The sequence below is a fragment of the Parathielavia appendiculata genome (genome assembly GCF_033297405.1).
Source record: "Parathielavia appendiculata strain CBS 731.68 unplaced genomic scaffold N657scaffold_26, whole genome shotgun sequence".
NCBI lineage: Eukaryota > Fungi > Ascomycota > Sordariomycetes > Sordariales > Chaetomiaceae > Parathielavia > Parathielavia appendiculata.
In genome coordinates, this window is record NW_026944245.1 from 191,223 (window position 1) to 211,605 (window position 20,383).

The window sequence follows — 20,383 nt, forward strand, 5'->3', positions numbered from 1 at the left end:
TTGCGTGCAGGAAAACATGACTGCCTACACGGAGGGGTACGGACTATTGGATTTTATTTCTTTTTCGCGATTCTTCCCATTATGCATGCGCGCTGCCCTGATGCTTTATACTGTGCTGCAAGTTCTCCGGCTCTAACAATCGCATTCAATGCCAAGACCACGTGGGCAATTGTATGGCTCCGCGAGGCCAGACAAGCGCACACCATGCACCCCTGGATGCGAATGATGCAGCGGGACGATGCCGTGTCCTGTTCCATCGCAGAGAAAAGTCCCGCCCGACGAGCTGGAATCGGCAACACAACCGAGTCCAGCCTCTGAGATGGAACGATTTGCCCATGCGCTTCAAGCGAGCTCACCAGCGGCATCTTGGACGACGACGAGAGGATCACAGCAAGCGATCACGGGTGCCACTATGGCTCTCAGCCATGTCTCAACTCGCAAGACAGACAGCTGTTTCTTTCTGCTCATGACAGGATTTACATTGCCTAGTTAGGCCCATTGTGAGTCAGCCCACCTCAGAGGTCGCCCACGCAAAGCCAGCGTCGACTTGCCACAGCTTGAGACACCGGCAAAAAAAGATGCGCAACCCAGTGTCCCCACACGACGGGCAAGGCTGACCAGGGCCCCTACAACCCCCACCGCCGTTGCTTAGCGCCCCTGACCCGTGTGCCACCCTTTACCGAGCCCGATCGCGTAGGGGTCCCGCTTCGCACCCTGGACGACGAGATCGGAACCATGAGACCACACGTGCAACGACGCCAGATATGTATATCGCACGCGGCACCCCACCCCTATACCAGAACCCCGGAACTGTCGTCTGTTCCCCGTCGACGACCTCCCTTCACGGTCTGGACGCCGTCACAGCGTCATCATGGGACACTTTGCCGAGCTGGGACAGAGCCTGCGGGCTTTCACGCCCCAGGAGCGCCGCAACATTGCGATCTACATCATAGGCATCATGGTTTACAAGTTTGGCCTCGAAGCCTTCAACGGGTCCATCATCGCCCTCGCCAGCAACAGATACGACTATGAAGCGATCAGGGACGATACGCCCAGTCGGACCTTCGAGAGAGTCGGCCTGCTTACCGGTCTCAATCAGGCCTGTCAATGTATCGGATCTATTCTCATTGGCCCACTGGTATGCTTCTCTTGGAGAATTGCTCAAACTCTCTGGACACGGCCTCTGACAAGGCGTGGTGTAGGTGAAAAGATACCCGACCAAGAATGTCCTTTCCGTCGCCATCCTAATATTTGGGATGTGCTCGGCTCTCCTGCTCATCATTGACGCCGCCACGGGCGGCACGTTTATGCCTGCGGAATGTATGTCTCATGGCTGTCTATCTGCGCGAAGGTCGCTTCTCGACGCCGTCACTAACAACACTAAGTCCGGACCAATCACCCGGACCATGAGTGGCCTTACTACGGCACGTACAATACCGACGTCATGATCCCTGTGTACTGCGTGTGCGGCATCGTCTACGGCATGGTCGAGCTCATCCGTCGAGTCATTCCGCGGGATATTGTTGGGGGCAACATCCAGAAGTTAAAAAAAATGGATTCTTTGGTATGACATCACGGCCGTGGTCCTCGTCATGTTTCCATGCTGACGGTGACCAGGTCCATATCTTCTACGAAATTTCCGGCACCGCAGGCGCCTTCACGACGGGATTGGCTATAATCCCCCAGCTGGGGAACAACATGGCCTTCATCATTACGCCTGTATGCTTTACAATCAGCGCCATCGCCTGGTTCTTCGTTGGCGAGCTTGGCTTTCGACGTGCCCAGCCAGGCATCCGAGCCCGTGGTGACAAAACATCCTACTTCAAAGCCGCCTTCAGCGGCCTGTACCTCTTTGGCGAGTCTGTCTGGGTCGGCGCCAAGATCCTCTTCACCTCTCGCAAGTTCATCTGGCTGGTGCCGGGCTACTCGGTCGCGCTGTACGCCCACCGCTACCTCGAAAACGGCATCGCGCCCCAGGTGGCCCGCCGCTATTTAGGCAACTCGGCTTGGGCGCAGATCATGGTCGGCGGCTCCAACCTGGGCGAACTGCTCGGCGCCTTTTCCGTGCTGCTCTTCACCAACGCTGTCCAGACGCCCATGCCATGGCTGCGCCTGGACGCGCTGATGCTGCTGATTGTGTGGTACATTCCCTACTGGCACCCCCCGGCAGAGCAGGTCGGCCAGGCGTGGATCGTTGCTGCGACGTTTGCGCCCATCTCGTACGGGTGGGCTTCGGGCGACGTGTCGCTGGCTGCCTACATCCAGGCGTCGCTGGCCCGCCTCGAATCGCAGAACAAGAACGTGTCAGCCCTCGGCGCCGTCATGGCGTTTCTCTACTCTTTTTACATCGTCACGTACGCTGTTGCTGGCACGCTCCTCGGCCGCTACCTGGACGGCATTTACAACGCGACGGGCGGTATCGACGACGGCGGCGAAGTGCGCAGCGGATTGGTTTTCACGGCGGGCGTGCAGATGACCGTCATCTCGGTGCTCGTGCTTGCGTCGACATTCGTGCCCAAGGGCGCGTTTGCGTTTAACCCCAAGATGTTGTCCGACGAGACGTTGGAGGACGACCACATCGAGATTGAAGAGCAGCGGCCGGAGCGCGACGATGGGCCCGGGCTGGAGGGGGAGAGCCACAAGCTGGAGGAGGGGTACAAGAAGACAAGGAGTTATTGCAGCAGTGAAAACGGGTCAGAACCAAGGGTTGAGAAGAAGATAAGCGAGATCCTGTAGTCTGGTTTATATCTTAAGCTCGCATAACTACATGTACATAGATTAGAGTTTCATGGATACAAGTTGAAGCTAATGACTGAATGTTCTCTGCTTGCGTACGCCAGCGGACTGGACCGTAAGCAGTTCTGTTGCTATCCTGATATGCCGCTGTACTTGTGAAAACACGAAGCCTCAGACATCATAAGCCGAGCCATCACAGCCGCACTCATCCATGAGCCTCTCAGCATAGGTGCTTGTCGGTATGCGGACGAGCCTGTCCCACTTCGGTCGGCTTTCGGTTTCCTGAAAGCAGCTCGTCCACGGACTGCACCGTTCTCCGAGCAACCATCCGGATAGTGGGCACTATTCCCTCACCTCCCGAGTTTTCGAGAACACCCACCACCATGCCTTCTCTTAACCGAACTTTACGAAAGCCAACGGGCAGAGAGTCGTGAGAGCCATTGTGCGAGTCTTCCCACCAAATGTAACGGGTCTCGACTCGGTTCACATGCAATTCCTCCTCCCACATATCCCCCTCAGACTTCGAGTACCTTTCACCCGAATAACGCTAGAACCCGCTTGCTTTTACCACCAATACAATCCTGTCGGGAACGGTCAAACGGACGGAGTCATTTTGAAGCTTGGCTTTAACCGGGCGGTGTCTCGCAAGGTACTCTTTGTAAGCCGCCCAGCAATGAACTCGTTTGCTTATGGCTGCACGGTACACATCCGCAGCCTCTCGATGCCTCATGTGTCTCCGAGTTGCCTTTTGGCAGAAACAGTAGTTCCCCCACCTGGTCAAGCTGTTCGTCGAGCCAATCCTGAATCTTCTCAAGAACTGTAGCCAAAGGTGAGTGGATGCCACCAAAAATCCCGGCCATTCTCCCTTCAACTATACCGCTCGAGTAGTACCTTTCCAAGCGCTTGGAGCCAGGAGTTGGATGATATAGGCCGAGATCGAGGAGTCGGCTTTGCTCAAAGAGGTAAAGCGGAAGACGATCGACTCGCGTTCTGCCACGAGCTGAAAAGCGCACGGGGCAATGGTCGTGTCCGGTCGTAATATACAAAGTCGAGGCATAACCCGTCTCCAAAATGTGGTATGGTCCTTAAAGGCCCACAGAAACACAACGTCGTCGGGCTGTACGATGAGGTCGAGGCATGGCTCGCAACCAGCCGCTGACTGATTGCAACCCTGACCCCTGCCCCACTACCACCCGCTATATTGGCGAATATCCACATGCACCGGTGATCGAGGGATTCCTGGCCCTCTTATTGATCAGTTGAGCCACCGTCTTGGTGCTCCATATCGTCGATGCTGTCTGAATACCGTATGCATTGCGTGCAGCTTTCAATCCTACATGCAAACATACGCACAATATAAGATGGCTCGCCAAACGTTCCGTAAGCGAACGCCAGCGCGGGCCGCGAATCTAGCGCAGGCGTGGGCGACTCTGCCATCTATCACGGTACTTCCAGAGGCTTCAGAAACGGAAGAACCAGGGCCCAGCGAAGCAGTAACTACGCCAATGCGCTAATGCGACCCTACGGCGCTCAGCCGGAACATCATGAGGTTATATTTGGTCACTCATTCTGGTCAGAAATCACAAGTGGAAATGGATACGAAGAATAGAAAGCTATTATTATTACTCCTACACCGCTGTGCCCTAGGGCTCGCCGGACCCTCTACCACTAATTACAGAGGAGAACCATGCCTGCAAGGCTGGACTAAAAACCTCTGTCTCCCCTATACCAGTCTGAAGTCTTGAATCCACCCTCTACAGAAGAATAGAAAGCTAGGAGGTGGAGGAACAGGAGAGGTTGATTGGTATCATTGCCAGACGAAGATCCTTCTTCCTAAGCTCTTTCTTTTGCGAAAGAGTGTCAAAGGGATCGCTCTGGTATGAGAGTTCAAGAAGACAAGGGCCCATCGCCATGCTTACTATGTCTAAGGTAGAGTCTATGATCTTCATTAAGTTATACGATTACTTTGGCCAAGAAAATCATCGGGTCTTAATCCAATTGAGCCTTGTGTTGGCTATGGATGAAGAGGTATATAACAAAGAAAGGAGCACCGAAAAGCCGTCAGGAGGCAATCAGGGTATGGAAGGGTTGGAACCTGCAGAGCGACGACCGCTGAGATATGCGCTGGGAAAACTATTCCCAGTCAAAGCAGTGGATTGATTTTTTTAAGGTGGTAAAAGTGATTGATTGACCATGCTGTTGATGGGCATGGGAGAGGACTAAGTATGTAAGGAAGAGGGGTTGCAGTGCTGGCACCAATCAACCACCGAGGTCCGTTGAATGCAGCCATCAAGGCGGCTTCGTTCCGACAGGAAGGAGTGTTGGAAGAGCTTGCCGGAGGAGCAAATCCAGGCGTGGATTGAGTGGATTCCATTGCACATTGAGCGAATTATTCAGAAGGTGGGGATGAATATAAGGAGGGCCGGAAGAAGGACTAAATCAATCAACCGAGGGTGACGTCGTTAGCGCCTGGACAGAACTTTTGACGTGGACCTCCGTAGTGTAATCTACGATCCATTCGAGGTCGCTGAGAGCGCGTAGCTTGGCGCCCAGGAGAACAGGGGTTCTGCCGCGGTCGCGACACGTCGGCTCGCACTTTATCAGCCTCCAAAATGCCCTGAGATTTCCACCGCTCGAATCGCCAGCCTGGCACGGAACTCGCAGCGCCTGAACCGACTAAACCTAAACCTGATACTGAACATGAAAGTCACCCAAGATGTTCCTTAGTTATCGGGCGCCGAGTCCGCGTCTAGTTCGTGCCTGTCTTCCTCCGGCATGGCGCGCCTACACCTCTTTCCCACGCCGGCGCGTTCCACTCCAACCCATCACCTTCACGACAATGGCTCAACCAAATTTCCGTCCCTTCTCAACACACGTCCAAAAGGAGGTAGAAGACTTTCATGCTCTCCACCCCCGCACCGATCGCACCATTGAAGAAGCCCTCAAACACTACAGGCTGTGTCAATGCGGCTTCGTCATCTTTCGCTGTACCTACCGCTCCCAGTACAAGTGGGACAAGTTCGTCGCCCTCGTCAAGGGCCACGCCCGCGAGTACTGTGAGAAGTGGGAGGTGGAGAGCGCCCGTGACTGCCTGCGCTGGACAATTATCGAGGACGCTGCGGCCCTGGACGACGCCGACATTCTGGAGACCAGTCACCGGTTCAAGGACTGGGTGGAACGGGGCCCGGGAAGCCAGGAGATTCAGGGCAGTGCGTATTCACCCTTGTGGCATCCTGATTGTCCAAGGTATAACTGGTTTGTGCACGTGGATGAGGAGAGTTTGGAGAGTGTGGTGGACGATGTGAAGGCAAAGGAGAAGGATGGATATTTTTGCAAGGTTGTATATGCGGACCAGGTCTTGTTGCTGGAACGAGAGCGGGAAAAGCTTCATCCGTGGAAGGTGATTCAAGATGCGGAATGTGAGAAGCAGTGCAAGAATGAGTTAGCGGCCGCCCTCGCATCCGCCACCGGCGAGGAACGCGCTAGGCTGAGAATGAAGGCAACACTGCGGCAAGACAGGTTCTCTAGGGAGTCAGCCGACGACCCCGACGTCGTGGAGGAGAATTTGTCGGACCTAAGAAAGCGGGTAAGGATCGATATACTTGTTGATTTGTATGCGGAGCTGTAACGTTGCCTTGATTTGGGATGGTACCATTTTCCTTTAGATGGAGGAGAGATCGTGCGTGAAATTTGGTAGAAAAGGGAAAGTCTTATTTTTCGAGAAGAGTAAGTTACTTGGTATTCATACTATGACCTTTGCCCCAAAACCAACCTAGCGCCCGAGCTTGATATCATCCAGCAGTTCCATGCAGCATGAGCAGATTCTTAAGGTAAAGTAGAATATTCCACCGCGTGCAAGCTCACAACGAGAGACGCGAGTCTCAGCAAGGTCCAGCGTTGGGGTCAGCGCTAATGCATGTCAGTAACCAACGTCTTCCAAGGGCTTGGCATAGATCATTTGACACACCTGAACACCCAGTTATCATAAGTTCGGCGACCGCCCTGCGGGCAGGCATCTATCTCACGCCGCAAGTACTCAGAGCACTCATCTTTGGTGAGAACGCCCCGCGATCCGAGTCGCTGGATCTCGAGGTCCGCGTGAGCGCTGGAGCTTATCGCGATGCACACGCTCTTCAGCTCCCCAGCGTAATAGCTGCCCTTGAGTCCGCCTGTGTCGCGAAGCCAGTCATGGATTTGTCTCTTCAGGTCTTCCGTGTTCGCGGGCCAGTACTCGCCACTCCTGTGGCACACGGCGGAAAGCCCCGCTAGGAGGAAGGGAGAGACGAGGATGGACGAGAGCTGCATTGCGCTTGGAAGAGACCTCGGATGGGTAAAGCGGCACCGTAGGCTGAGGCTTGAGTATGAAGATACGTGATGACGGGATGAAGAGATGGAGATTGAGTTGAGGGTGTCCTTAGTGCCATTATATACTTAAGCATCTCACCTGGTCACCTTCCACTGCTATTAATGCGCGTCGCCTGGTTTGGGAATCAAAGGTCTGCAAGGGCCAGCCTGTATTGTAGTCTCCGGAGCTCGGGGCATCTATGCCATGCCGGCTTAGAGGATTGGTGATTTCGGACCCACGACAGATTGAACGCGCCTCGAAAGTCAGAACCATGCAATTCGGCTAGGAGCCGTCAGAGCGGGAAGTGGATTAATACCCATGACTGGTTACGGTACCATGGTTCATGGCCCGACTCGCAAGGGGCTTTGGATTGGCGATTTCGAAAACCCGACGAGTAGCCTTTGTGAAGCACCGCCGGTCATCCATCAGGGCAGCGTTACAGACCGGCCAAGCACCTCGCAAATATGCTGTGAAATGCATACCTGCGGCACTTGTGCGAAGCTCAAATTGCTGCTAAGGCTGCTTGTCATTCGCTACGCCACCAACATTCTAGTCCTAACTGTCTAGTTTAGGACTAGTTCTCCTTCTTAACCCGACCACACTGACAGCATCTTAACCGATCTTCAGGGGAAGCCAAAAGGCTGATATTTACTATGCGCTGAGAGTTCGAAAGGCACTTAGCAAAACTCGACATCACCCGTTACCGTATCATCACAGAACAGAGGAAAGACGGCTGCAGGCTCGGACCGGGACGATAGTTCTTGTGATATATTGACCAGTCCCAGGACAACGTCCTGTTCGACACTGTTACGCGCCGAACTTCGAACATCACGGATCGGTTCCATGAGTTCAGTGTTGTGCATCCCGCCCTCCCCTGAAATTAATCAAGCTGGAATGCCGCGTCGCAATTTCGCGAAAAAGAAATGGCCATTTTAGCCCATCCAGAAATCCGCAACACGTTTCTCTATAAGCTTTGGCGTGGAGTCCAGCGTGAGATATGAGCCATCTTGGGCCCCGAGGGCGCCTGTTCCGGCATCGACGCTGAAGTCGTCATACTCCGGAACAGAGGGTTCACCAATGCCGTTCTTCGGAAGCACCGGCGCGGCCAGTTCTTCTTCGAGCCATCTTCCATACCATTTTCCCATCCTGGGATGAGAGAGATGGTTTTTTCGATTATCTCCACTGATTTCCTCGTTGGCGGGCTGACGTCGGCCGTGAGAACGGGCCGCCATTTCCCCCATGTATTCCAATCCGGGACCCAGGAGGGGATTGAGGACGGTCCAGAATCTCCAGAGCCGTGCGCAAGGAGATCCCTGTGCTCAGGATTGATCGAGATGTGGGAAAAAGGACAAGACACACATGCTGAACAGAGACTGTGTGGTCCGGCGCCATCTGCTCGTTCGCGGCAATGCTCATGATGCCGAAGAGGCGGTCGCTTGGGTCGGCGCAAGCGGTAGAGAATGTGAGGTCCATCGGCACCGGCGACTGACATGCCCAGCTGGGTCCCTTTAGCGGTGTACCTAACCCAAGAAACACGGTCCCGAGCATTGTCCTCAACCGGCATTGGCGTCGATGGCGTCCTTACACGCATGTAAGCTCGGCGACCAGGTGGGCGTCATAGTTTTGAGTTTCGTCAGATTCTCGAACATTGGCGTGATCTTGAGCGTCGGCAAGCTTTGTCTTCGTGCCTCTCATCGCGTCGTCGAACAGAAAGTTGCTATTAGCGAACTTTGGCGCCCACAGGCTGCCACTCGTCTCGCCGTCAGACTGGAAGTCAATGTCCGCAATGCGCATGACCACTCTCAGGAAGAGAACCAGCTCCTGCACCACCCACAGTCGACTGGAGTACCTCAGTTTCAGCAGTTCGTACATGGTGTTGACCGGCCAATCGAAGGTATCTGCTCCTTATCGAACTCCTGCAGCCTCGCACGGCGGGGGCACCTTCCTGGCGGCAGCACTGGCGCAACATCAGGCCAGAGGTGGTCTGCATGCAGCCGGCGTAGACGTTATGCATCTGCGCGACATGCTCCGCTTTCTCCTCATTACTGTTGACGTGGCCCGTTAGCGTGACCCAAACCAGAGGACACATAACGTTAGAAAAATACATAAAAACAAAGGTGAAAAGAGATCAAGAGGAAAAGAACAACACAGATCAATCCTGTCGATACAAACAGCATCATCCAGCACAAGCCTCCCCCATCCCGCCCTGGCCCCGCTCCTCACAAATCGCAGCATATCCCTGCAGTTCCGCGTATGGAGCATCATGTCCCAGTGCTCGTCGACATGCACCAGATGCCTGCGGGATCCATTCCCGCCTTAGCCTGCCCAGCAATTTGACAAGATTTCGTAGGATGGACAATTGGAGAGCTCGCAGGTTTCAAGGGTGAGGTGGATTGGTGCGTCGTTCGGATCACAACCGTGGGTGATGCCAGCCGATGGTGGGCAACGGGAGACGCAGGCAAGACGGAACTGGGTGGGTGCGAGTTTGTATGGGTAGATCAAGGAGGTTGTGCGGGCTGAGGCCGGTTGGGCGGAGCTGTTGAGGCTCGGGAGGGTGGATGTGAGGGGTGGTTGTTGGCTGAACTGGAGTTGAGGTCGGAGGTAGGGAAGAGGCTGCGATAGGGGACTGTGCGAGTGCCACCAAAGATTTATTTGGCCTCGCTCGTGGCTCATCCGGCGGGGTTCGGGGATAGGGGGCTTGCGTGGGAGTGCTGGCGGAGTATCTCGTCGATATCGGGTGTGCTGTCGTAGGCTCGGCAGGGAGGCCGCTGGTGCCATCTACCCGGGCGTCCGGGGAAGGGCAGTCTAGTAGTGCCATCTTGACATGTTGACGGTTTCGAGAAATGAATAGGATGTAAATGCTTTGTCCCGTCCCATCCTGAGGGCCGAGTTGGGTTAAGATGAAGCCAGGCGTACACTCTGCCACGGGGAGAGCCTTGTGCACCCCGCTCGGCGTCACCAATGAAAGCCAGAATGTGGCACACCATACAGGCCCTACCACATGAACAAAAATTTTATCAGGTCACGGACTCGAAGAAATCTGGCGAATTTCAGTTGGTCTTCCAGGGGACATTAGCAGGATGCCGAACTAAACAGCAACTTCTAACTCCATACCCGTCCATACCCAAAATTGTCGTCCAACTCCAGTCTCCGGGGTATAATCTAAGTGTCACCATAGCAAACGCTCAAGCGGCATTGTTCCCTCAAACATCTTGTCTAGATCAACAAAGAGTCACTGCGTTATCACCAGAGCCATTTGCTTATAGCAATCAAGCATGAACTCGCTCGGCAGGCATGCAGATTTCAACTCATGCTATATCAGGCTGAATCTTGAAGACTATCTACCAGAGTTTGGTAAATACCTAGGCTTGCATCGCAACACTGCATGTGCTGCATGCCATATGGCGAACCAAGAATCAGAATCTTCATTGGCTTGCTCTTCAATAACCGTGGCTCCTACTCATGCATTTTTCTGCAAACTTCCTGCTTTCGTCAGCTCTACAAGCTCATGATCACCCGACCTCCTCAAAAGACCTAAAACGGTTTGTCTCTGCCCATCATACGCAAAATCAAGCTCCCTCCCTTGCGCCCTCCCTAGCAATACCTCCTCCTCCGCAGCCCACACTGCATCAACGTGCTCATCCGGGTTCAGCCGCACAACCGGCACCTCTCCCAAGTCCAAAACCACCAGAAATGTAACCGTTCTCCACAGTGTGTTCCCAACCCCCTCAAAGTCGCGGACATCGACGAAATTTGTGATGTGCCTCACTTCTAGCCCCGTTTCCTCGTGCACCTCGCGGCAGAGGGCATACAAGATGGTTGCGTCGGTCTGATCCACGCCGCCACCGGGGCATTCCCATTTCAGGGGGAAGCCGTCATGAGGTGCGCGCTGAATGAGGAGGACGCGGTTGGCGTGGAGGACGACGCCGCTCACGATGAGCCCTTTGAGGGTCGGGTGCGCGGTGAGGTACTCATCCGGCAGTATGTTGTACGGAGAGAGGGCCGGCGAGAAGGTAGAGACATTGAGAGCAGTGGTTGACATTATGTTAAATTTCTCGGGTCAACAGAGTTGTGAGATTGGTTTGCGTCCTGGCACCAATTTAAGTACTCCGGTCGTGTAAGGCCAAACCCTGAGTTTAGATCCCCCCGCCTTTACACAGACTTTTACTCAGGTCGGTCAATCTCGGTGCCTGGGCGCCGTTGCATTGCGGTTTACTGTTGCCACGTAATGATTAGGTAGGCAGCCCTCTTTTCCATGCATCTGCCTGTTCCAGGGATTCACACACGTGCTTCACCTAGCGTGACCTAGGTACCTAAGTAAGCGAGCTTGAAAAATGTCCGGTACCTACGCAATTTTTCGTTGCGAAAGAGCATAGATTGAAGCTATCAAGTGAGAGCCGAGAGTGAATTGTGCCTGGGGATATCTCAGTGTGCCCCGAGATTCGGCGACCAACAGTAACACGGGCCGACATCCTGGAGCTAGTTGAGCAGATGCCCTCAACCGAGATGGTGAGGCCGCTCAACTCTTCTTGTCCGATTCTGGGAAGATTCTCCTTTATTATCACTGTCACTTACATGTACGTACCCTAACTTCTGGCTTATGTTCAATTCTGTTCGAAACCTTTTCGCCCCCTATCCTTTCCTGGTCGTGCTGCACAGCCATTTGGAGCAATTGCACAGTAACAGTTTCAAGAACCTCCTTCGTAAAGGCTGGCTACTTAATGTCTGGTTGGGCGATTATCGGAGATGTTTTGGCTTGGGATACGCTGGAGCGGATTTGCAATTATCCTAGAAGTTCTCGGCGTGTTGGCCTGAATTACGGCCTCCCTGTTACGAAGTTGAGGTCTTGAACACAACCTAAACCGTAGGGCTGGACGTGCCAGGTTGGGACTTCCCTGACCTTATCTCAACATGAACCCGGAGTCTAGAATGCGGCTTAAAATGTCGTGTTCGACACGGACAGGAAGAAAGCCATCCGAAGGGCTGTTCTCGCACCGATATCCCGATTCGGAATTCGGGGCCCGGGGCTGAGCCGGAGGCGTGCAGAAGATTGCATGGCTGCGGCTTTTGGGCGGGGCTCGGTCGTCAATAGCGGGCTCAGCTAGCGCCTAATTCTCTGAAGCGACGAGCCCCAGCCCTATGGCGAGTGCATGCCAAGCGCATAGTGAGTGGCTCATCGAAAAGTCGAGAGATGCAGTGATTGGCGTCGGCGATGTAGGGCGAGCATGTTCAGGGCTCTGGTACCAAGGCAACCTTTAAGGCAAGGGACCCCGTCAATCGTAGGTTTTCAACCGGACTCGTTAGGGGAGCTTGCCAAACTTCAGTCGGCACACAATCATGGCTCAAATCAAGACCTTCTCGGTTCGACACCACTGGGACGACTCACCCACCATCACATCCTGGACCATCCAGGAAAAGCCCTCCAACAGAATATCATGGACTCCACATACAACAGCCCGTCCAAGACGACTCCGCAAAGCCGAATGCCGCGAGCTGTTCAACTCTGTCGACTCGCTACCCAGCATCCGGGTACACGGCGCCGCCTGTCGCTGCGTCGGCGAAGCCCTCGACGAGGACAGACTCGAAGACACCCACCTCGCCACCAAGATTTCAGCCCTCGCCAGATCCATCATTACCAACAATACCAGACCACCCCCGCAGTCCCACCCCGGCCTTAAACGCTCCCATTCAATAGCAGGAAAACCATCACCACCGATACAGAGAACAACCTCCCTCTTCTCGACCCTCTCCCGCCTCTTCTCCTCAGGCCCCTCACCCTCCACCACTTCCTCCAACTCCTCCTCCCTCGCGCTCCAAGCAGACCTCTGCATCGGTGCGTCCGAACTCGACCCAGACAAAGTCGCCCACTACCTGCTACACTCCACCCCGCCCCTCCCTGTCAACGCGCCCAACCACCTCGGCATGACGCCGCTCATGGCAGCTGTCCGTTCCCCAGCTGCCGCTTCCAGACCCAGAGCGCAATTGGAAATGGTGCGGTTCCTGGTCGAGGGTTGCGGTGCCGACATCGAGGCTACCCGCGTAGATCGTGTGACGGGGCTCGGGGAGAGCGTGCTCAGCTTGGCGTGCGCGGTGGGCGCGGAGGAGGTGGTGCGGTATTTGATAGAGAGGGGTGTGGTTGTTGATCGGAGGCTGCCTTCGGGGCCGGGAGGACATGTGTCTGGGAGGGGGGTTGCGGTCGTCGGCATGATGAGGGGCCAGACGGCGTTGCATGTTGCTGTGTTGGCCGATCGGGCCGAGTGTGTGGAGATACTGGTGAGGGACGGCAAGGCGGATGTGAATGCTACGCTTGATGCTTCTTCCGAGGGGGAGGAGTTGAGGAAAGATGGGGGGCTGAGGGGCCTGAGGGGGCGGACGAAGAGTGTGTCGAGGGAGGGGAGGCAGAAACGGCCTCAGCATCCAGTCTCAGCGCTGCATCTGGCCCACGCCAGTCCTGCTTGCACTCGGGTGCTGTTGGAGCTTGGTGCGAACGTCAGCGTGAAAGGGAGTATACCTCCTGGCGCTGGTATGGATGGTCCTCACAAGTGAGCGCGAACCACGTGCGTACCATTTTGAGTCCGTATGGCCATGTCCAACGCTAGAGCGAATGTCAGTCTGAGCGTAAAGAGACAGAATGAAGTGTCCGGGGTTCGAAAACGTGAATCTGTGAGTCGACACTGCTGCTGACCACCCGGTTCAGGTCGTACATCTGCTCTGCCGATGGCGCCGGATTACTCACGGAAGCCGTGCGATCAAGACAAATGCGGTGTCGAAATTCTTAAAGTAAACGTCTGTTGTCGTATGCTGCATAAGGTAAGGTATATATGATTCACCGCGAAGGGGGTGAGCCAGCAACGAGGCCCGCAGATGACCTTGACCACCAGCACGAGACTCTGTTCCAAGACAAAACCTAAGGAGACACGACGGCCTCAGCAGAGCGAAGAGTTCACTGTTGAACCAGATTCGAACCGGGGCCATAGGCCTTCGGGCTTTCTTATTCGAAAGGAGAGTCCCAGAGGTACTGACGCCTATATGCGAGTGTGGAGAGGGGCGAGAGACTGTCGAACACCTTGTGATGTGGTGCTTGGCCCCACCGTCGACTCCAAGATGGGAGAGAGCCGAGGTCAGAACGCGAAGGGACTTTTATTCTGTTCTACAGGGAATCAGTCCCAAAGCTGCACGGCTAACGGGGAGGATCCTGGACTGGCTGATGGACTCGGGGAAACTGCCGATGTACGGCCTGGCCAGGAGGCCGGAGCTGGAGCTCGCAGTCTGATACCCTTTCCTTCGAGGGCCAAGAGGCCTTCCCATTTGTATTTGCAGGATCGCACACTGATCGTTTCCTTGATTGTCGATATGGGTTTTTTACCCGGCCCACGAGGGCGCGGTTTTCCTGTATAGTAAGTTGTTGAGGGTCCGGCACGCCCTAGGGCACAGCGGTGTAGGAATAATAATAATATATGATCCACAATGATCGCATTACGAATAGGTATCTATGTTGAAAAGATCCCCGGTGTCGGTGCTACAAGGAAGGCGGTGTCAGGACCAAAGATACGCGGTGTATGTACGACGAGAAAGGCTATGTCGGAGATGAGAGACTCGAAGGGAGTTGGAGGAGATAAGGCGGTATGATATCTGTCGTTCTGGGTATTAAGAGTGGAAGGGAACTTGTGTCAGTTTATACATAGAACACCAGGAAGTTGGCCAGAGAAGACAAAAACATCGACTTATACCTACTAATATCAAATCCGGCCATCTCATTATGTCCTTTCCACTTCCTGGAAGGCGTCTGGCCTTCCTTGCATCGCTTGTCTTCCTGCTCCACTAATTACCTCTCCGCCTTCATCTCAGCCTACGTCCCCAGTGACGGTTGCATTTTCCCCCATTGCCACGGTCTTGTATTCCCATGGCAAAATCAACCTGTTATCCGCCGGCTCCGGCGGCGCGATCTACCACTGCTACTTCCTAGGGCCGCATACGGACGGCTACACAGACTGGGAGAAGCTGCCCATCGAGGTCGATCTTCCGCCATACGCCTCTATCTCCGCTGTCTCGTGCACCGAGGGGGCAGACCCATCTATTTTTCGCCGACATTAAGGGCCAGGTGTTTGGCGCAACATGGACGCGCGGCCCTGGCTGGACCACGAATCGCATGGGCGCTGTCATTCCGCCCGGAGCACTCATCGAAGCCGTCTCGCGTAGCAACACGACATTGACTTGTTCGCCACTGGACTGGTCGACATGGTCTGGCACGCCCAGATCACGGGGACCGTCGTCCCCCAATCGCCTTCCCCCAGCGAACCAGAATAGCGGCTATTTCATTTCGTGTTGAAACATCGACATCTCTGTCTCTTCCTCCGCCGGGACCATTTTGGCGATGTACTTCACCCTTGAAAGAGGCGAGTTCGGCTTCTGGACCGCCGTCAGGGGGGTTACTTGGTATCCAGGATAACAATTAGCGCGATCACACCAGCGCCCCATGAACACCGCATCTTCGTTCTGGGCGTCGACGCCAAGGCCTACTCCTCGGTAACCGTTGAACGTAACCTCGGCTACCTCCCTTGGGTACCAATTTCCTCCAAGACATTTGGAATGGACAATCCCCGCCCGCATGACTGGTATTATCGCCGGTTCTACTAGGGCTCGAGAATAATGGCTGCTCAAATGAGGCACAGGGCCTCGCTACCGACGGGGCAGACTGGTACATCTCTTCTAACGGCGAAAACCTCCGGGAGCAGCTCCGTCTGCCGGTCAGCACGACCAATAACGACTTCTCGGGACTGGCCATAAACCCGCTCAATCGCCGTCTCTACCCAACCCGCTTCGACATGGACGGCATGGTGGCCCCGACGCTGTTCGCCTACAACCGTGAAACCATGACACGGATACCAGAGGATGATATCCTCCTTCATCTTTCCGCCGATGTACCAAAGCATGTACAGGGCCTGCTTTTCACCAAGCGTGGGCGTGCAATTCTGATCTCTAGCTGGACGGAAGACGACGGCGACTCCAACTATCTGTTCACCTTCTTGGCTCGTACCGGCGCGTATTTTGGCTACACACATTTTCCCCCCGCAAGCGATGGCACCGAGGAAGATGACCGACAAGCGCAGGCCGTGGTGTAAAACAAAACTTTCGTACATTGATACTTCTGACGCGAGGATATTATGAAGCACGTGCAGCTTCTTGTCGTGGAGCTGCAGAAACGACGAATTGAGTGACGACGATGTCTTCGTGAGTGCGTATGCCGTGCCTCAGGGTTTCAAACTTCGATTTCTAGCAACGAGCGTGGAACTGAAAGCCAGGGCAATGCGTAGGGCAGAGAGATTCAACGAGGGCTGTGTTGGTACGGGCCTGGGTGTACCTTAATGTTGAGCAAATGGGCTAGTCGCCAGACGTCGTCCGCGTGACAGTACTACACTGAGTACCGCTACTTGATACGAAATATTTAGGCAATCTACGTGGTCACTCTGGGAAAACATCTCGCCATTCTAATTAATGAATGGGATACATTACATAATACCATGCCTTGGAGATGGTAGTGGCTCAACGCAAAGCCTTCTTCAATAGGTGGCACATTGAAGAGACTGTCACCCCTACCCCTGATCCCATCATACTCATATACGAACTGCGAGACAACATGAAGCCAAGCTCTAGCATTGGCCGGGCAACGAGAAACCGCGAGGTACGCGTGCGAATGGATTGCATGCATCCGCAACGAGTAGAAATTCGAAAGGGCATGGCCGGAAGGGCTTATGAGTTCGGTATTGCGAGGGTAGCAGCGACACTCATTGCATGTGCCCATTTTCGTCTCCATCGTAGCAGATTGTGGAAAGTGAGTCGCTCGATGCAGGCGTGCGGCATTTTGCGCAGATGAGGCCAGGGGTAACCCAGACGTCTTCTCCCCTCGCAGCGCATGTCGCACAGCGGACGCCGGGAATCTGGTGAGAAGTCAGTGGACCTTCCAAGCTTTTCTTGTAACGGGAGCTTACAGGGAGACTTCTGGTGCCCTCACTGCCGTCTAGGATGAGAGTGAAATGTTCAGCGGCAGAAGGGCCAAGGTCATGGCTGTTGAAGACCATGTTGATGGGGCTGCGCATCGGAGGTTGAATGACCAGGGTAGTGGTATACTGGAAGCGTCTTGTCGTCTTCGTCGTCTTACACTGATGGCTTTTGCCTACTGTACTCTGCCTTATACTCCTAGGCATGCTGGAGTGCCCTATATCCATTTCTCACCCTTCGCATGCTGCGTATCACGGTGAGGTAAAGACAAAGTCCAAGTACTAGCGGATGGTGATACCCGAGCAGCGGAATGGAATGCCGATGCAAAGCCGTCAAAACCAGGGCCTGAGGTATTATTCCCTTGTCCTGAGGGTCCTTGAGGTTTGAGATCCGATATCGAACCGTGACTCGGTGAGAGGATAATGACAGAGCTGCGACAAAACGGAGGGTAGGCTCCCGCGACCGACAACGGAGATAAGGCAAGCTATGGATAACATCAAAGGTATAGGATTCCGTGGCTCTCGAAGAGCCACGTTGAGGAGAGTACCGCACGTTCTATCTTTCAGTGGTCCCACTGCGGTGAATGTCGGCCCGCTGTCATGGAAAAGCTCGGCGTCCGTAGCAATCTTTGGCATGCAGAGTTTCTCACCGGTCTCGCTAGGCAACCGATCGAAAGGCCGGACCCCGGCGGAAGTTGCATCAAAAGCGCGCAAGCCGCCCGTCCGGCTTTTTCCGTCGATATGGCTCGCTAATTACTGGAGCACCAACGTCGATATGCACAAAGTCGCCCCTCCGGGCCCCCGCTTGATCCTGTACCGCTGTTGATCCACCTAGTTGCTCATCCCTAGAGTCGAAGCCTAAGACAAAAATATGAACCTGACCTCTAAAGGTACCTGGTACCTTAAGCAACCACGCCAGCGCGTTGTGGTGCTCTCTAGACGTTTTCGTAGTTCTATCCACGCCTTCCTTAGCTAAGGTAAGGTATGATGGCACCGTCGGGGAGGACTCCTGCGCCAAGCAAGTTGCCTACATGGCATACATGCGACCTGAGGGGCAGAAGAGCTCCCCAAGCGTATCAGATAGATCATGCATACCTAGGAACCTGAAGGACCGGTGCTCGGCTATGGCTGTAGATGGTGAAATCGAGTTCTTCTAGAATGAAGCTATGAAGCTACAAGACTGCATCTGAATCTCCCAATTCTCGCTCCATTGATTGTCGCTGCAATGCACCGTGATGCATCCCGACGTAACCTCGGTGAATGATGTGTCCCAGTCTTGGCGGCTCTCTCGCGCTCCGATGTTCGATGCCCAAGAATGCCTAGCTACCGTACCCAAGAAGATCGATTCCTCTGGCTGCCTGCAAAGCCCAAACAGACCATTGGACACCTATAGCGGCCAGTGCATGCGATGAATTGGCATAGCAATGCCCTTGTGGGTGGGTGGTCAGCGGATCTCGCCGGCCGAGGAGTCTCCCCTGATGCTCCTGCAGGAAAACATCCCGCAGGAAACCATCCCGCTTTTCCTTCTCTAAGAGGGGTTACTTCTAGCATTTTCGGCATTAACTAAAGTCTTCCTCGCAAGATACTTTACGCTGGTTATAGAAGTACATCGAAGTGACCTGTGACTCGGATAAGTGTTCCGCCTCGAATACCTGAGTCTCTCGGCCTTGTCAGACAACGCTCTATGTTGCTCCACACAAGGAATCACGGTGTGTAAGCAGGTGGCGGCTGCATCCCGTCTGCCACATGCTGTCCGTCATCAACCACCTCCTGCGACTCCTCCAATACCAACCTCTTGCCCACCGCCGGTTCATTTCCACCAGCAACCTCGTCAACATCGGTTTCCCTATCAACCACCGCAGTCCCACCCAACAACTCCTCATAAGCCCTCCTCACCCTCCCAAAATCTTCCCTCTCCCTCTTCACCGCCTCCCCGCCCCTCGCAGCCTCCCACTTCTCCCCACCGGCTGCTGAACCCCCCAAATCCTTCCACACCTTAACCGTTACCCTCACCTCGCCTTGCTTCACGTCCTCCTCAAAAACCATGCCCAAATCCGTATGGCACATCCCGCACGCCATGTCCAGCGGCTGTCTCCCCTCGTCGCTGCGCCACTCGTCCCTGAACTCCTGCCCCAACACGATGTTCTTGAGCGCGTACTCGATCCGGATCGACGCGACGCCCTTGGCGACCTTGAGTCTGAGCGTGCGCAGGTGTCGGGTCATGTGCGGGCAGGCGCGGAATGAGTAGATGTTGTGTACCGGCGAGAGGAGCGGAATTTTTTGATACGAGTAGTTGCTTGTGTCCGAGAGGGTTGCTGCTGCGCCGAAGGGGAGCGAGATGGGGAGGGTGTAGGTGTGGGCGAGGAGGAGGTCCCTCGTTGGGGTTAGGAGGGGGGTAATTTGCCATTTTAGGCTGTGGGAGTTCGTGACGCCGTGGCAGGTGATGAAGGGGAGTAAAGTCGCTGGCGAAGGAGAGGTCGTAATGGCGTGGAGGTGGTAGAAGGAAAGTGTGTAGGGGACTGAACCGTGGATTAGGGGCAGGGGTTCCTGCGTTGAAGGGGTTTGTGGGAGAGACAAGACGAAGGTCGGCTTGGGCTCGGGCTGCCCTTGCTTGGCGTCCTTTTTCGATAAGAAGGACTTGAAAAAGTTGTCGGTGACCGGCTTGACGGATGAAGGAAGAGACGGGTTCCAAAAGATCGGGACTCGATTCCAATTGTGTGCCGCGCAGCCGTCCTTCGGGCCGTGGCAGCAGGGCAAGTTCCCGGCCCAGGGCTCCTTAACTGAGGTCTGCTGAGTCTGCTCTGCCATGGCAAGAAGATCAAGGTAAGGTAGCGGCTTTGGCTGTGTGCAGTTCTGACCCTTGCCGCAGAAGGTAGTGAGAATGGTAGCTCTAGGAAAGAGCAATTCGAATGCGAGACAAATGTAGGTAGAGGACCTTTGGGTCCAAACAAGGGAATGTCATGACAGCCATGGTAGGGGAGGGCGTTGTGGGTCTCATATAACACATGCGACAAGTTGCCAAGGTGCGGCTGATGCCCTCTGCCGCGTCACCAGGGGCTATTGACTGCCCGGGGCACGCGACCTTTGGGCATCTCTCGGCAGTCTCAGAGCGACACCTCCTACCAGCATCTCATACGCTTCGGTAACTCAGTCGGTTAGCTTCGTGACTATGGAGACCGCAAAACGTCACCTTCTCAGTGCCATGCGATATATACTCTAGTCAGCAGGGGCTGGAGCAGCTAGGTGTGCCGGCTCTGCCCAGCCCTCTAGCGCGAGCCAGATGACGCGTTGGTTCTAGGCGAAA

At 54.8% G+C, this 20,383-nt stretch overlaps 9 protein-coding genes across 9 annotated transcripts; 3 read left to right on the top strand and 6 right to left on the bottom strand.

The window, feature by feature from the left end:
- Nucleotides 1-871: 871 nt before the first annotated feature.
- On the top strand, nt 872-2,736 carry N657DRAFT_684443 (uncharacterized protein; the record flags this gene model as incomplete). Its single annotated transcript, XM_062796679.1, has 4 exons — nt 872-1,138; nt 1,203-1,320; nt 1,386-1,564; nt 1,618-2,736. The coding sequence occupies 4 exons, from the start codon at nt 872-874 to the stop codon at nt 2,734-2,736; spliced, it is 1,683 nt and encodes a 560-aa protein (XP_062643275.1).
- Nucleotides 2,737-5,351: 2,615 nt separating this feature from the next.
- Nucleotides 5,352-6,481, top strand: N657DRAFT_650158 (uncharacterized protein). Its single transcript, XM_062793881.1, has one exon. The coding sequence runs from the start codon at nt 5,576-5,578 to the stop codon at nt 6,362-6,364; it is 789 nt and encodes a 262-aa protein (XP_062643276.1). The 5' UTR covers nt 5,352-5,575; the 3' UTR covers nt 6,365-6,481.
- Nucleotides 6,482-6,617: 136 nt separating this feature from the next.
- Nucleotides 6,618-7,189, bottom strand: N657DRAFT_693721 (uncharacterized protein; the record flags this gene model as incomplete). Its single annotated transcript, XM_062797238.1, has 2 exons — nt 6,704-7,189; nt 6,618-6,645 (listed from the first exon to the last, which is right to left on the bottom strand). The coding sequence occupies exons 1-2, from the start codon at nt 7,039-7,041 to the stop codon at nt 6,618-6,620; spliced, it is 366 nt and encodes a 121-aa protein (XP_062643277.1). The 5' UTR covers nt 7,042-7,189.
- A 413-nt stretch (nt 7,190-7,602) lies between these two features.
- Nucleotides 7,603-8,953, bottom strand: N657DRAFT_674894 (uncharacterized protein; the record flags this gene model as incomplete). Its single annotated transcript, XM_062795785.1, has 3 exons — nt 7,603-8,394; nt 8,441-8,579; nt 8,667-8,953. 3 exons carry the CDS (start codon nt 8,951-8,953, stop codon nt 8,014-8,016), a joined length of 807 nt encoding a protein of 268 aa, XP_062643278.1. The 3' UTR covers nt 7,603-8,013.
- Nucleotides 8,954-10,147: 1,194 nt separating this feature from the next.
- N657DRAFT_650160 (uncharacterized protein) lies at nt 10,148-11,541 on the bottom strand. The gene has a single exon (XM_062793882.1). It carries the CDS (start codon nt 11,121-11,123, stop codon nt 10,542-10,544), a length of 582 nt encoding a protein of 193 aa, XP_062643279.1. The 5' UTR covers nt 11,124-11,541; the 3' UTR covers nt 10,148-10,541.
- Nucleotides 11,542-12,296: 755 nt separating this feature from the next.
- On the top strand, nt 12,297-13,832 carry N657DRAFT_257109 (uncharacterized protein). The gene is made up of 2 exons (XM_062786467.1): nt 12,297-13,687; nt 13,779-13,832. The coding sequence occupies exon 1, from the start codon at nt 12,419-12,421 to the stop codon at nt 13,625-13,627; it is 1,209 nt and encodes a 402-aa protein (XP_062643280.1). The 5' UTR covers nt 12,297-12,418; the 3' UTR covers nt 13,628-13,687; nt 13,779-13,832.
- Nucleotides 13,833-15,672: 1,840 nt separating this feature from the next.
- N657DRAFT_650164 (uncharacterized protein) lies at nt 15,673-16,414 on the bottom strand. Its single transcript, XM_062793883.1, has one exon. The coding sequence runs from the start codon at nt 16,219-16,221 to the stop codon at nt 15,739-15,741; it is 483 nt and encodes a 160-aa protein (XP_062643281.1). The 5' UTR covers nt 16,222-16,414; the 3' UTR covers nt 15,673-15,738.
- Nucleotides 16,415-16,866: 452 nt separating this feature from the next.
- N657DRAFT_581607 (uncharacterized protein) lies at nt 16,867-17,160 on the bottom strand (the record flags this gene model as incomplete). Its single annotated transcript, XM_062789550.1, has 2 exons — nt 16,867-17,019; nt 17,071-17,160. 2 exons carry the CDS (start codon nt 17,158-17,160, stop codon nt 16,867-16,869), a joined length of 243 nt encoding a protein of 80 aa, XP_062643282.1.
- Nucleotides 17,161-18,609: 1,449 nt separating this feature from the next.
- Nucleotides 18,610-20,055, bottom strand: N657DRAFT_650166 (uncharacterized protein). The gene has a single exon (XM_062793884.1). It carries the CDS (start codon nt 19,885-19,887, stop codon nt 18,784-18,786), a length of 1,104 nt encoding a protein of 367 aa, XP_062643283.1. The 5' UTR covers nt 19,888-20,055; the 3' UTR covers nt 18,610-18,783.
- Nucleotides 20,056-20,383: the final 328 nt, after the last annotated feature.

Bases quoted from the DNA above. Each gene is read 5' to 3' on its own strand.
- N657DRAFT_650160 (XM_062793882.1), bottom strand. From the start codon at position 11,123: ATGTCAACCACTGCTCTCAATGTCTCTACCTTCTCGCCGGCCCTCTCT.
- N657DRAFT_650166 (XM_062793884.1), bottom strand. From the start codon at position 19,887: ATGGCAGAGCAGACTCAGCAGACCTCAGTTAAGGAGCCCTGGGCCGGG.
- N657DRAFT_650164 (XM_062793883.1), bottom strand. From the start codon at position 16,221: ATGTACGAAAGTTTTGTTTTACACCACGGCCTGCGCTTGTCGGTCATC.
- N657DRAFT_257109 (XM_062786467.1), top strand. From the start codon at position 12,419: ATGGCTCAAATCAAGACCTTCTCGGTTCGACACCACTGGGACGACTCA.
- N657DRAFT_650158 (XM_062793881.1), top strand. From the start codon at position 5,576: ATGGCTCAACCAAATTTCCGTCCCTTCTCAACACACGTCCAAAAGGAG.